Source organism: Paroedura picta, chromosome 5 (genome assembly GCF_049243985.1).
Source record: "Paroedura picta isolate Pp20150507F chromosome 5, Ppicta_v3.0, whole genome shotgun sequence".
Taxonomy (NCBI): Eukaryota; Metazoa; Chordata; class Lepidosauria; order Squamata; family Gekkonidae; genus Paroedura; species Paroedura picta.
The window spans coordinates 68,012,779-68,027,250 of record NC_135373.1 but is presented as its reverse complement, the minus strand read 5'-3'; the positions used below and the strand labels follow the sequence as shown (position 1 = coordinate 68,027,250).

The 14,472-nt window shown below is 39.5% G+C and overlaps 1 protein-coding gene across 6 annotated transcripts in view; it reads left to right on the top strand.

Annotated features, from left to right (window-relative positions):
• Nucleotides 1-14,472, top strand: part of PTPRZ1 (protein tyrosine phosphatase receptor type Z1) — a 123,899-nt gene that overhangs the window by 54,079 nt on the left and 55,348 nt on the right. For all 6 annotated transcript variants that reach the window (XM_077338392.1, XM_077338391.1, XM_077338388.1 and 3 more), the window contains exons 4-8: nucleotides 1,873-2,024; nucleotides 3,930-4,025; nucleotides 4,303-4,369; nucleotides 9,295-9,452; nucleotides 10,774-10,924. In XM_077338392.1, the coding sequence (XP_077194507.1) occupies nucleotides 1,873-2,024; nucleotides 3,930-4,025; nucleotides 4,303-4,369; nucleotides 9,295-9,452; nucleotides 10,774-10,924 (624 nt within the window). The remainder of the gene's footprint in view (nucleotides 1-1,872; nucleotides 2,025-3,929; nucleotides 4,026-4,302; nucleotides 4,370-9,294; nucleotides 9,453-10,773; nucleotides 10,925-14,472) is intronic.

Sequence of the window (14,472 nt, the reverse complement as noted above, 5' to 3'; positions counted from 1 at the left end):
GGGGTAGCCAACCTCCAGGTGGGGCCTGGAGAGCTCCTGGAATTACAGCTCCCCTGCAGAGAATAAAGATCAGCTCCCCAGGCAGAAAGGGCTACTTTGGACAGGGTTGTGGTAGAGAAGAAATATTTAAGGCCTCCCACACAGGTTGTTGTTGAATTGAAAGACTTGAGGCCTACTGCATAGGGTTGTTGTTCAAATGAAACAGGAGACAAAAGGCCAGTTTCTTCTGCAGAATAACACTGTGCAGTGGCCTCAAATCTGCAGAGAGTTGCAAAGAAGAAAGACACATGGCTTGGCTGTGTCTAATCCCTGGCCAGAGCAGTATTTTAAGTGAGAAGGGGCTTTTCTGTGGCCTCCCCGTCAGGCAACTGTTTGGCAGAAGGGGAAAGTCCCCCCCCTCAAAAGGAAGGCCCTCAGTCTCCCCTGTGTTGCTCTTGGAAAGGCCTCCCTCCCCTCAGTCAGAGCCTGTCAGAGGCTCATTCGCAGCAGGCCTGAAGGGGGGAGGGGGAGCACTCTGCAGCCTCCTGCCAGCTCTGTCAGGGTTCTGCGGCAATTTGCAGTTGGACATGACAGTTAGGACAGCCTTGGAGCGAAAAGGGCTGGCACAGCCTGTCCAATCCTCTGTTCTCATCCCCCTTGGCAGCCCTACTGACTCCTCTCCCTGCAGTGGTCAGGGGCAGACTGGCAGCAGTGTCTCCAGATTGCCCCTGGCTGGGCTGATTGGATGGAATTTTGGTGAGGGGCCAATCGGAAGGCGCTTTGCGCCTTTCGACTGGCCTCTCCGCTTGTCAGTCCAGGGCCAAGGGGCCAATTGTTGCCCCCCTCATCCCGGACTGAACCCACCCCAACACCCCTTACTTTTTTATTAAGAGGGAACAGATGATGATCATTCTTTTTTGCTCAAAAAAAAGAAAAGAAGAGATTGTACTGTTAACAACCAAGTGTTTGGCTAAATTTAATACTGTTCTCTGGAACCGAGTTATAGAATTTCTTACATTTTTATTTCTGTATTCCTCATAATAATTAGATTTGGAATGCTGATAACAAATAGTTCTCTTGTTCTTTTATGAGTTGGATGCTAACTATGTAATGAAGCTATTATTCTGTGGCTGAAATCCATGATATTTGGGTTTATTTTTGTTATTTCTTTGAGAATTTTTTAAAAGAAATTGGAGCCTTTTGCTGCTGCTGCTGCTGCTATTGCTGCTACTAATGCATAGGCAGAGTTGTTTACTGTTGGGCAAAACCATACTGATAATGTTAAAATATTACATTTTTTAAATTTTAATTTGACTTACAATACATTTAGCTATTATTTTTCATTATAAAGTTCAAGATAGATACTTACTGCTGTCTTGTGTTCCACAGAATCAGTAGGGTATAGAATTATATTCTAGGTTCATTTACTAATATAAGGAAACCAACACCAATGGCAGTACAGATTCGGTATTTACAAAAGGCTCCAAAGGAGTGCAGAAGGGATTTTTTGAGATGAGAGGGTTAGGAGGGTGGCAGAGCTACTGGCATCCCTTGAGCCCATCTAAAGAGACTCTTTGGACCACCTTTAAGTTCAAACAATGCTGGCATCATAGCCAGGAATTTTGGCTGCAATCCTCAGAACACTTTCCTGAGAGTAAGCCTCATTGAATAAAATGGGACTTACTTCTAAGAAGATCTGCTTTATATGGCTCACTTTGCCTCCCAAAAAGCCATGGGCATGCCATGATTAATAGCATCTGTAATACTAAATGCAGTAGGATATCCTTTATGCTGATTTTTAATTATTCCCTCCACTTCTAATGTTGATATATTTGAACCACAAATTTTGTTTTTCTTAACTATGATAAATGACAGCTTTTTTCCCCTCTTTAGTGGAAATTAATTTGACAAATGAATACAATGTTACTGGAGGAGGTTTAGAGGGTGTATTTAGAGCAAGCAAGATAACATTCCACTGGGGAAAATGCAATGCATCACATGATGGATCTGAACATAGCATAGATGGACAAAAATATCCTCTTGAGGTAATAAACATGGTGGATTGGGGTCACTACCAGAATGGTGATATTTGTTACATGTATACTTTCATTTTTAAAAATAATATTCTAGCCAGGGATTTTATATGTAATATATGTAACTAGGCAGTTTTATTTATTTCATTTTTGCTATCTTAAAACTTTTTAAATATTTTCAAGGTAGCTGTCTTTGTGTAGCCCGGTCTAACATTTTAGAGAAGATTTTGATGTTGAATGTACACAAAGTTATTAATTTATTTAGATTTTATACCATTTTCTTTCTCTCTTCCAATATCATAACTTATCACATATAATTGTATCATATCTATGGCTTACCTTCATCAACTCAGTGGAGTCTTCACTAGGGATTCCAGTCCCCAAGTGGGACTGGGGATCCCTTGGAATTATAGCTCATCTCCAGACTAAAAAGATCAGTTTCTTTGTAGAACATGTTTCCTTGGGAGGGTGGACTCCATAGCATTAGTTCCACTGAGGTCCCTAAATTCCCCAAATCCTACCAACTCCCGACTCCATCCCTAAAGTCTCCAGGTATTTCAGCACACAAAGCTGGCAACCCTAATCTTGACAGATACGACTGAGAGAGAGTGACTGGCCTAACCATGCTGGTTTTCAAGATAACATTTACAAAGGCTTCATTAATCTCTTCAAATCTCAGTTAAAGTATTCTGCTGTTGAAATGAATGGACACAAAAATAGGGAATGTCTCTATGTTTACATGTCTTTTAAGTTAGATAGCAGAAAAATTGATTGATTAACTTCACCTATGCCCCACATTTATCCCAGTGGGGACACAAAGTAGCTTAGATCTTTCTACTCCATTTTATTCTGACAACAACCTGTGAGGTAAGTTAGGCTGAGTGTGTGTGACTTGCCCAAGGTCACCAAACAAGCTTCCATAGCAGAGCGCAGATCTGGACATGGATCTCTCAGATCCTAGTCTAGTACTCCAGGCACAATACCACACTGACTCAGCATGACATAACTCATTCCTAAGCAGTTGTGAGTGTACAAAGCTACTCTTATCAACCATGTACACTCCCCTCATTCAAAAGAACATAAGAAGAGCCCTGCTGGATCAGACCAGTGGTCCATTTAGTCCAGCATTCTGTTTCACACAGTGGCCAACCAGTTCTTCTGAATGGTCAACAGCAGGGTGTATGGACCAAGGCCTACCCCTGATGTTGCCTCCTGGCTCTGGGATTCAGAGACTTAGTGTCATTAAATGTGGAGTTTCGCAACTCTGGGCAGGAGGGGGAAGAGGGGCTTGTCCTTGTCATGTCCAGCTGTCAAGTTTCTCAGAACACTTCTGAAACTCAGTGCAGCTGGGAAGCAGAACCCTTGTAGATCCCAGCAAGAAAATGTGCAGTCCTAAATAGAGTTATACCTTTCTAAGTCCAATGAAGTAAATAAGCTTAGAGGGTATAACTAGCTTTACTCTGTTAAATGTGCAGGTGTTGTTCAGAGTTAAGAAAACCCTGCATATATTGTACCTTTACATTTAAATACATTTTGTACTAGAGTTTAAGCAAATGTATACTGGTACTTAGTAAGTCTACAACCTAAATAATTTGGGCCCCTTTGATAAATTATTAGGTTGATTTGAGACAGAACATATGTTTGTATGCCCTGAGGTTCTCATCAGCTCTGCCACCTGTATTAGCTAGAGGAGACAATAACAACTTCCAGTCTTGTTTTTAGCGTTTGCTAACTCTATTCAGTCTGGGGCAATGTGTGTTATGTTTCCAGGCACTGTTTGAATCATTTGGAACGGAGTCCTTTGTGTTTCTGAAGGGTTTTATCTGAAGTAAATTTATGTATATAGTAGTTTTTGCCTAACCTATTTTTGGAGAGCTAAATGGCTAATTTTGAAATAAAATAATGTTGTATTTTCAGATGCAAATCTACTGTTATGATGCAAATCAATTTGCTGATATAGATAAGGCAATCGAAGAAAATGGGAAAATAAGAGCATTATCGGTTTTATTCGAGGTAATCCCTGTTCATGTGCATTGGGTCATCTTACCTTTAAAATATTATATCTTCCATCTTAAAAATAAGAGTTCCACAGTAGCATGTATGCATGATTTTTTTCTAATGCATTTTGCATAAGCTGCCCTTATCCACTTTCATGTTTTGGCATGTACTCAAACAATTTTTTATGTGTAAAATATTAATAAGATGTACTTGTATAGTTTTAAAATTAGAAAACTGATTAAAAATTGAATTCCACTTACAAAGAAATCAGCCAGCTTTTCCTTTTCTGCAGGTTGGTCTGGAAGATAATATGGATTATAGCTCAATTATCGATGGAGTGGCCAGTGTTAGTCGCTTTGGTGAGTCTGTGAGGTAGCCTAAGAAACATTCAGCATGAGCACTATTATTCTTTTTTCTGAAGTCGACATTCTTCTACCTGAGTGCACATTTTAGCCCATAAATATGATGGCTGCCTGAAGGTATTTCAGATCATAACAAAACACTATGACTTAATGAAAGCATTTTGCTCACGTCTGCTGGTAAGATTTAGTGCGGTAAATTTAGATACTGGGATTATGTAAAAAAACTGAACATTTTATTTTTAAAAATAATCAACACATTTCACAACTGGAATAAATGAGTCTAATCCAGCACATAATTTTTTGTTTGTACATAAGTAGGAATGCAAGAAAAATGCATGGTATCCATCTGTTCTAAGTCAAATTTATTATATCCTCACTTGTTTCCACTTCTACAATATATTGTGCGAACTGTGTCAAGATATAAATATTTTAATAAATAAACTAATTTCAGGCACTACTATATACAGGGAGGAAAGCACTCGGTGTTGCACAAGATCTTGCACAACTAGAATTGTTATACATTCATTGTGTTTTTGGTGGTACCTTTATGAGTGCCCAAACTACGAAATCATATATTTAAAGTTATTAGAAATATTGAGCAAACAAAGATAAAATGGCTGTCAGTGACAGTGTGGTTTAGGTAAGTATGTAGTTTGAAATAAAGCATATGATGTTTTTAGATGAAGGAAAGCCTGTGATGCTGTACCTCCAGTTCCACTAGCAAAGGTCACCTGACTGAAGATGACCTGCTGAATACTATTGAGCTATAATGGCTTGCAAACCTATTCTCCTGGGTCTGTACAATCTTTTAGAGATGTATTTCATCACCACATCTTATCATAGAAAATGCCATAATAAATATGTGAAGAAGTATGTACAATAATTGGATGACCGTAATTTTTTATATTATATGAGAGGGAGAAATATTCTTTATTTTCTTCACATGAAGAATAATTTTATAAATCTGTGTAATTTAAACTAAGAAGCTCCCAGCACTTTTGCCTTTTCTTGTAGGGGAAAAAAAATACCCTGATCTCATCCCTTGATCATTTTGCATTTTTCTGTCTGAACCACTTGCAGTTAAATTATATTCACTTTATTTAAGATGGGACAACTGGAATTAAGCACATCATTCTTAATGTGGCATGCCATGGAGTTACATAAATATTAGCAGTGCTACATACAATCCCTTTTTCATTACCCCGAACAAAGAACTTGTCTTTTCACTGTTATTCATCATTCGTATTTTCAGTGAATTATCAATTATCACACATTCAAATTCTCTTTCCTGCGTTAGCATACCCTGTTCAGATTTTTACACCACTTTAAACTTACATTGAATCCACTTGATTAAACCATCATAATTATATATACTTATGATAATATTTAAAGAAGTGAATTTGTGAAAAAAAGTCTTAAGCAATCAGAAAGCCTGCTTTGATGGAAGAATAAAAGTGTTCACTGTTACTGCAAAATTAATTAAGAGCACCATAGATTTGGTGACAGATTTTTCAGAACAACATTCTAGCCACAAACACTTAAGAATTCCTTGAGAAGTGATGAAATTTTCATCATTAGGGCTTTCAGAGAATCGATTCTAGGTACTCACATTTAAATTGCATAGTATTTCAAAGCCAAAGCCAGGGCACAGGGGATAGTAACAAACAAATCATGTTGATTTGGAGAGAAAGTGACCACGGCCTTTTGCTGAATACTATCATAGGAGCACCAGCACAGGATAGGGCACGAATCTTGCATTGGACAGCCTCCCTGTTGGCTGATATGCAAAACCACTCCCAGCCTGCCTGCCATGGGAACACCACAGGATGGCAAATCCAGAGGTCCCACATGCACATACGCCACTGCATAGTTCCCTTGCCAACTGAGGGTAAAAGATGTGAGCCCCCAAGCTGGGCATGACATGGAATGGTCCCCACCACAAGACCCTTTATGGGGTCCCCAGACCAGGAGAAACAACTATGTATGCTTGGCTTCTCCCAAAACCTTAATCCTGCCTTATACCAAACCCACCTATAATAGCTGTGAAAAGAGCACACGGAACCAATTATCTCATTATGCCCCCCCCCATAGGACATTATGATCAGGTAAGATCAAGGAGAAACTGGCCTAAACCAGAGCTAGGGCTTTTTCAGTGGTGGAACACTCTGACAAATGAGATCAGAGCCCTGTGGGATCTTCAGCAGTCCCACCAGGCTTGTAAGACAGAGCTGTTCCACCAGGCTTACAGTTGAGGCCACGAGTAACATCTAAAACCTTTAGCTTAGCTGTTTGACCCCACCAGCCTGACACCTATACAGGGTAGAATATAAATTGCAAAAGAAATAAATGTAACAGAACCCACATCTCGCACGCCAATATGAAATGCATCCAGAGGGAAGTCCTAGGAGCTGACTGAAGTGGCTACACTGGCCATAGCTTCTTGAGTAAAGGAGTCTGGGCCAGAATGAAAGTTCTGGCTTCCCACTACTCCTGGAAGTCCCTCCCCTCCCAGGTTGACTGCCCAAGCTGCAACTGAGATCAGTCACTGGGGCCTTCAACTGCTGCTGCTGAACAGCCAAAAGGGAAAATCCTTTCCTTTTGCTGGCTCCCCACAAAAGGGTCTAGGGCAAATCCAGTGGCCATCACTACCTGTTCTTTGTTACCTGACATCTAGGCAATGGCTTCCAAATTAAAACACAGCTCCTGGACATGCTCTGTATTTTGCAACCACAAGAACAAATGTGTACCTCAGTGGCATGGAAGGGCTTTGCTAGGTAGGTAGGAGGTTCAATGTCTGTACATGCTCCATGTCACTTAAACTCAATTACTAGGAGCCAATTATTAGATTACCAAGACGGAGGGAGACTTTAAATCTTCACTTTATACTGCTACCTTTTTGGGCCCGCCCACCTCTTGTTTTGTCCCTTTATAGTGGGTATAGTCCAAATTTCTCAGGACTGCATTACAGGTGCCAAACTGTGTCTCCAATTTGCAGATTTGCTTAGAGACAGGTATATCCAAAACTGAAGCTAAAATTGCCTTTGCATCTATTTGCCTGTGTCTCAAGGTGCACTGGGCCATTAAAGGGTTATTACCTATAATTTTTTCTGACAATTTCAGATCAAAATGGTTACAAGTCACAGAAAAGAGAATAGAAAGCCTGGATTTTTCTTCTTTGATGCTTCATGGGATAGGAAAAGACCAAAGCAAAATTATCTATTAAACAAAGGACTGAGGATATAGAGAGACAAATGGATCTTTTGCACATCCCAGAGTATTTAGTGCCTTCATGTTCAAGATATATACATTTTCCAGTTGTGAATACCTTTTTTGGGGGGGAAGGGTGGAAATCATAAAGGGCATTTGCATTGGCAAGTTGCTCAGCTCTACCCTCTGCAATTCTAGAGGGTCGATACAAGAAAATTCCTATAGCTGTAAGAATTTGTCCTTGTAATTACGGGGAGCTGGAGACCATAAAACATGTGGTATTCAAATGCTCATTCTATATGCCAGCTAGAATTTGTCACATCTCCCCTTTATGTAGTAGGATAGATGCAAGTTCAATGAGGGAAAGAGTCTATTTCCAGGCAGGATACTACATTTTTTGCCTTTGTATATAAAGGTAAATGTATCCCCTGTGCAAGCACCAGGTCATATCTGACCCTTGGAGCACTTCAAAAGATAATTAGTAAATAATGATGGAATCCCATTACTCAAAATACATCTCAACATATTTATGTTGATTTTTAAGTTTTTCTATTTTAATAATCGCCTGTGCAAGCACCGGGTCATGTCTGACCCTTGGGGTGACGCCCTCTAGCATTTTCATGGCGGACTCAATACGGGGTGTAAATTGTTCTGGCTAGATGCTGTATTAAATTCATTCATTCATTCACTTTCAACTGCATGCACTGCTGGAGAGGAATCCGTGTTTCTGCTTAAATCTTAAAAGTTACAAGAAGAAGGAGTTGGTTCTTATATGCTGCTTTTCTCTCCCTGAAGGAGTCTCAAAGCGGCTTACAGTTGCCTCCCCTTTCCTCTCCCCACAATAGACATCCTGTGAGGGAGGTGAGGCTGAGAGAGCCCTGATATTACTGCTTGGTGAGAACAGCTTTTTCAGTGCTGTGGTGAGCCCAAGGTCACACAGCTGGCTGCATGTGGAAGATGAGCAGGGAATCAAACCTGGCTTGCCAGATTAGAAGTCAGCGCTCCTAAATCAGCCAAGCTGGCTCTCTTTTGTTATGACTGCAGTGTCCACCTGTAAGCACAGTTTTTCAAAAATCATTGCTTCAGATTATAATTTTCTGTTTGGAGTATCAGGTAAGCCTTGTCCCCAGGAAACCTCCATGCACAGACTGAGAATACAAAGAGGAACAGCAAGTATGAGTATGCTAGCCCCATCCCCCCCCCCCCAATCTACACGTTTGCTGGCTTATGAGCACTGGCCCCTAGGCTGTGTCCATGTATACACTTCCTCTTCATAACTAGTGACTCTGCTTTCCTAGGATTAACCATCAGAAAGAGGTGCTGTGCTCATGAGTCAGTGATCATGTGGGGGTGGATGGCAGCTTCCACCTGATTGTGCCCTCTCTCCCTTTCTTCATTGTGTAGCATTGGACAGGTTGTATGTACAGGGTTGTTTCAGCCTAAATAACTTTTGTGATTTCCTCAGCTATACCAGAGCAAAGAAGTTCACAGAATGAATTACATAAACTCTACAGCTTTTCTCTTTTCTCTTTTGAATTGCAGACCTTCCACGGGATATACTAAATTATGGTCATATACAGGTGCTTTAAATGTTTTTCTGCCTGGACCGTAGACCCCAAATAAGCTCCAGGATGTTGTAATTGTTTATTTTATGCAGTCTTGCTTTAGAAATGCAATCACTGTTTGCTTATAAATATTGTTTTGTTTTTTTTCAGGGAAAAAGACTGAACTGAATCCTTTTACTTTGTTGAACCTTTTGCCAAATTCAACTGACAAATATTACACTTACAATGGATCTTTGTCAACTCCTCCCTGCTCAGAAACAGTTGAATGGATTGTATTTAAAGATCCTGTTAACATTTCAGAAAACCAGGTAATCTGCTTAACCTGTATAGAACAAATATTTACTCATAATGCGATAAAAAACCTATATTCAGTTTTTTGTCGTGGCTGGCTGGCATGTTATTTAAAATCACTTTTCATAGGCACATCCACATATCAAAAACCTTTTTTCTGTGAATTTTGATTATTTACAGACAAGAAACCTCTGGTCATAGAACAGTGGAATATAGAGAGAGTTCATAATTTGTATATGTTATTTGGTATGTGGGCCATAAGGAGAAAATTGAGTGGATAAAAGACTTAATACGTTGTTGTGCAATGGAGGTGAAATCTGCATGGCTCTTATTCAACCACTTCATTTTCCAGCTGGCTAAAGAAGGTGGTTAGGGTTGCTATCCCAATGATGCTTTCTTGGGAGAAAGCCCCAGGGAATACAATTGAACTTACTTTTGAGTACACCTGCTTAAAATTGCTCCTGAATCCATTGGTTACAAAAAGTGCATGTTTTCTGGTGGCTAGGATGTTGCCTATATTTCTGTGTACTCAGATTTTTGGTCTATCAAATTTAGCAGATCCAACAGTAATACTTTATATAATCCAAGATTTTACCATCTGCATCTGAGAGATACTATGATCTCCCCCACTCCCCAAAGCTGGCTAGGTAAATAGAAATTTAGGAGGAGGGGAGCACTACCCCCTCAGTTTTGCTTTCGCTGCTATAACATCTACCGTGAGGGAAAATATTTTATATTTGAAAAGCTGTTTATGTGAATATTCTGAAAGAGATGCATTTGTGTGAGCTAATGTAGTATTTTTTCACAGGTTTGTAAATGTAATTACGGGAGTTAAAAGAGCTGGGTTCCTTCCAAGTGTTGTGGCCTCAGAATATGAAAAAAAGATGAAACATGTTTGGAGCTCCAATAAGAGCACCAAAGTTGATCCCTGTCATAACTTTTTGTTTAGAAGCTGATAAATGCACTGGGAAGATTATGCTGGTCAAGTGCATTGCAAGTTGTTTTCCCAGAACAGTTAGAATTTGTGGCAATGTGGTATGGAAGAAAGGTTAATCAGGATGCACTGAGGAAAATGGAGACAGCAAATTAACCATTATGTCTTGTGAACTGGAAAAGCTAAATCTGTTTGTGTCTATAATGAACAAAAAGATAATGTTGACAAGATCTGGGCACAGGGAGGGAATTGTACATTTGACCAGGGTTTGCTGCTCCTGCATGAGCCATCATGGAGTGCAAGTCTATTACAGTAATATGGCCTATTTAAGCCAGTTTCACACTTCTAAAATCAAACTTCCTGGTTTTAGGTTTGCTTATGAAATATTTGCTACATTTTTCCAGCTGGCAGTATTCTGTGAGGTCCTTACCATGCAACAGTCTGGTTATGTGGTGTTGATGGATTACCTGCAAAATAATTTTAGAGAACAGCAGCATCCATTTTCTGTCAAGATCTTTTCTTCATATACTGGCCAAGAAGAAATTAATGCAACAGGTATTTATTGTTTACTTGTTATTCCTCAGTTTTACCATTTGACCATGTTTTTACTGCAATTCAGTGCTTCTGTAAGAAAGATAGTGGCTTAGATTCAAATCTGCATTTGTATAGCACAATCAGCAAATCAGCAATCCCACCATTAATCTATTGGGCAGGTAGTAAATTGAGTCTTGCTCGCCTGACCCCTTTCTTGAACAACTGATTTCTGAAATTGTGCATTTTCTAATTGGAGTTATGTGAATGTTGTCCTAGGAGCTGGATTGTGGGCAGGAACCATATCCACAGCAACAGTCTGCATATTTACCTCTCTATTCAACTGGAAATATATACAAAGAAGCTTGTTTCCCCCATCCAGACATAGATCCCAAGTAGCATCAAGTTTTAACTTGCAATGGGAAAGTACATTAAAATAACTATAGTTGTTTTTTTTAAATCCCTTTTAAAAATTCATTTCAATAATGGGAAAGAACATTAAAATAACTCTAGTTGTAGAGTTTTTAAATTCTTTTTTTTATGCCCCCCGCAGGGCCTTACGCTCTGCGGGTACGAACTTATTGGTCATCTTATTGGTCATCCCCGGCCCCAGAAAAGCGCACCTGGCCTCAACCAGGACCAGGGCCTTTTGGGTCCTGGCACTGACCTGGTGGAATGAGCTCCCGGAGGAGCTGCAGGCCTTGCGAGAGCTTTCAGCATTCCGCAGGGCATGCAAAACGGAGCTCTTCCGCCAGGTCGTGGGATGAGGCCGGTCCGCATGGAATATCTGGCCCCCCCTTACAGCGGCAGTAGCATACTCCATCTGGCACCCTCTGTTCTCCCTCCCCCTCGATAGTGGGTTACCACGGGGTAGAATAGATATGAACTGTGTTTTTACCACATCTTGTTCTATTGTCTGGGGATTTATGTATGATATGTTTATATGTTTTATTGTATGTTTTTATTGGGGTTTTATATGTCTGTAAGACACCTTGGGCCTCCAGGGAGAAGCAAGGAATAAATCTAAATAATAATAATAATAATAATAATAATAATAATAATAATAATAATAATAAATTCATTTCAATAATGAAATAATGAATTCTCCAAACTGGAAATAACAAGAAACCTTGTAGTTTCAGAAAAAACACAAGCCTCACAAAATATACAAGGGGCAACATTTGATTTACTGTTGATTGTACCTCACTCTAAGCAAAGCACCATTCCCACAACTTTAAACGATTTTAGTTGGGTTGTACAGAATTAGATGGCAAATAATCTGTCATTGTTCAGTACTCTAGTTATTACCCAAGGTGTTCAGAGAGACATGTGCAAACTTCTTTGGTCCAAATGGAGGGGAATAAACACATACCAAAAGATTTGAGACTGAAATGAAAAGTGATGGAGCCCCAGAGCAGACTAAGAAAGGGAAATAATGGTTGTAATAAATTGAAATGATCAGAGATCATTTAATGAGGAGAATCAGACTTATAGGCAGACAGTCAGAGCAATGTTTCAGTACATTTCAGCATGAATTACAATGCTCCTTATCAATACCATCCCAGTGTTTACCCCTACAGAACAGTTTGTACCTCAAAGAATTTGATAAAGTGGGCAAGAAGTAAGCAGAGAGAAAGAAAAGAGGGGGGAAAGTATTACCTATCCTTTTCTATATTGGCGAGTTGTCTGGAGTTGCTTAGTCCTGTTAGACCGTTTACACACTGGAGGTTTCATGCCAGGCTGCAGGTTGGAGTTTTAAACATGGCAGGTTGCCCCACCTCTTCCTGCACCCACATGGGGAACATTTGGCCTGGTGTACCTCATCCGCCCCCAATTTGTGCTCCTGCATGGGAGCCGGGGCAGTGAAGTTCCCAGTGCATAAACAGTCTGAGACACACCAGCTAGGGCTTAGGGTCTGAGGAATAACACATTATTCCTCAAACCCTATTCCACACTTCATCCTTCACATCAAAATACTCCTCTTTTCTTAATCCCTTCCTCCAGGCTTGTCTTGCAGCTCCCTTTCATTTAAACCAGTGGTTCTCAACCTTCCTAATGCCATGACCCTTTAATACTCCTCAAGTTGTGGTGACCCCCAACCATAAAATTATGCAAGTGTTCTTTCACAGAAATTAAACCGAAACTGACCAATGGCGTGAAGATCCATTGTTCATGATTCTATACAAATAGGGTTTTTTCTGTGGTTTCTCAGTTCAGTTCTGCCTCTTGTCCCACCATGCCGATCTTGCTCTTTTCCACCTGCAGGAAGAGCGGCAACAGTGGTAGCACCCCCCCACCCCGGCCAAGCTGTTCACCCTGTGAAAGGGTTGTTCAACCCCCAAAGGTGTCCCGACCCCCAGGTTGAGAGCCACTGGTTGAAAGGGATGGTGCGGTATCAATTTCAAGTATTTTTGTATTCAGTAGTTTTTACAAATGTTTTCCAAATACAAGTATAGAAGTGTTTAAATATCAAAGCCTTTTTTTCTTTCTGGTCCATTATTATTATTATGAATAATAAAGGGGGAATTGATTTAGATTGAGAAGGTTCTCTTACACTTTCCAGTGTGGTGTCAGCTATTAAATATTATAGACATAGAATAATACTATTGAGTAAGTTTTGTTTCCCTTACTTGTGGTTATATAGTAACATTTAACAAAGGAATTAATGTATAAGATTATCTAGAAAATGGAAACTGACACTATCACAGGTTAACATGTTTATATTGAAAGCTGCAAGATATATTATTTATTTGTTGAATTGCACTGATTTATTAAATCTTCTGTGTGTTACTTCGATATTACTGTGTAACTGTTTAGGAGTGTATACATCAATTCTAGAAAGCAATATAAACCTCGAGTGCCCTCTTGTGTTCAAAATACAAATTACAGAGTTAATTAAAATTTTAATAACTTTGCGAGATATATATGGATTTGTATTTATAAGTTCTCCATTAACACTTTTTTTATTTGTTTTTGCATTCTTAGGAGGGGGAAATAAAACATTTTATTTCACAGCCATATAGCAAACCACCTAGATGTAAAGGTAGCAGATAAAAGCCGGAATGTACATTTTGCTACTCCAGTACAGAATGTGCTCTTTACCCTGATAAATATTTATTAGGTATTGGAATATCAAGTAAAAAAACAAAACCAGTTTCCCTTAAATGAAATAATCACAATGAAGACTGATAAGCATCACTGTTTGGTGACAAGTTAGAACTAAAATAAAATATAGCATGTTTCTGTATTGTGAACATAGTCTTCAGATGGCAGGTCATTCACATTTAGCTTCTGTTCACTTGTGAAACCAGTGATCTCCACTATGTCACCACAAACCTTTGGAATTTAAGGCAAGAAGACAAAAAAAAAAAAACAGAGGTTCAGCATGGCATCATTTGTAAATGGTTTGTTGTACTGAGAAGTATCTCTGCAGTTAGCTTAAAAATGGCAACAAAAATATGGCATGAGTTAATCACATGAAATATCTCCTAGCCTATCTCCAGCTAGAGTGCACTGATTCCCCTGATTCTCATTTTAAGGCAGAAGACTTAAATATTTTTAGAGCACCAGAG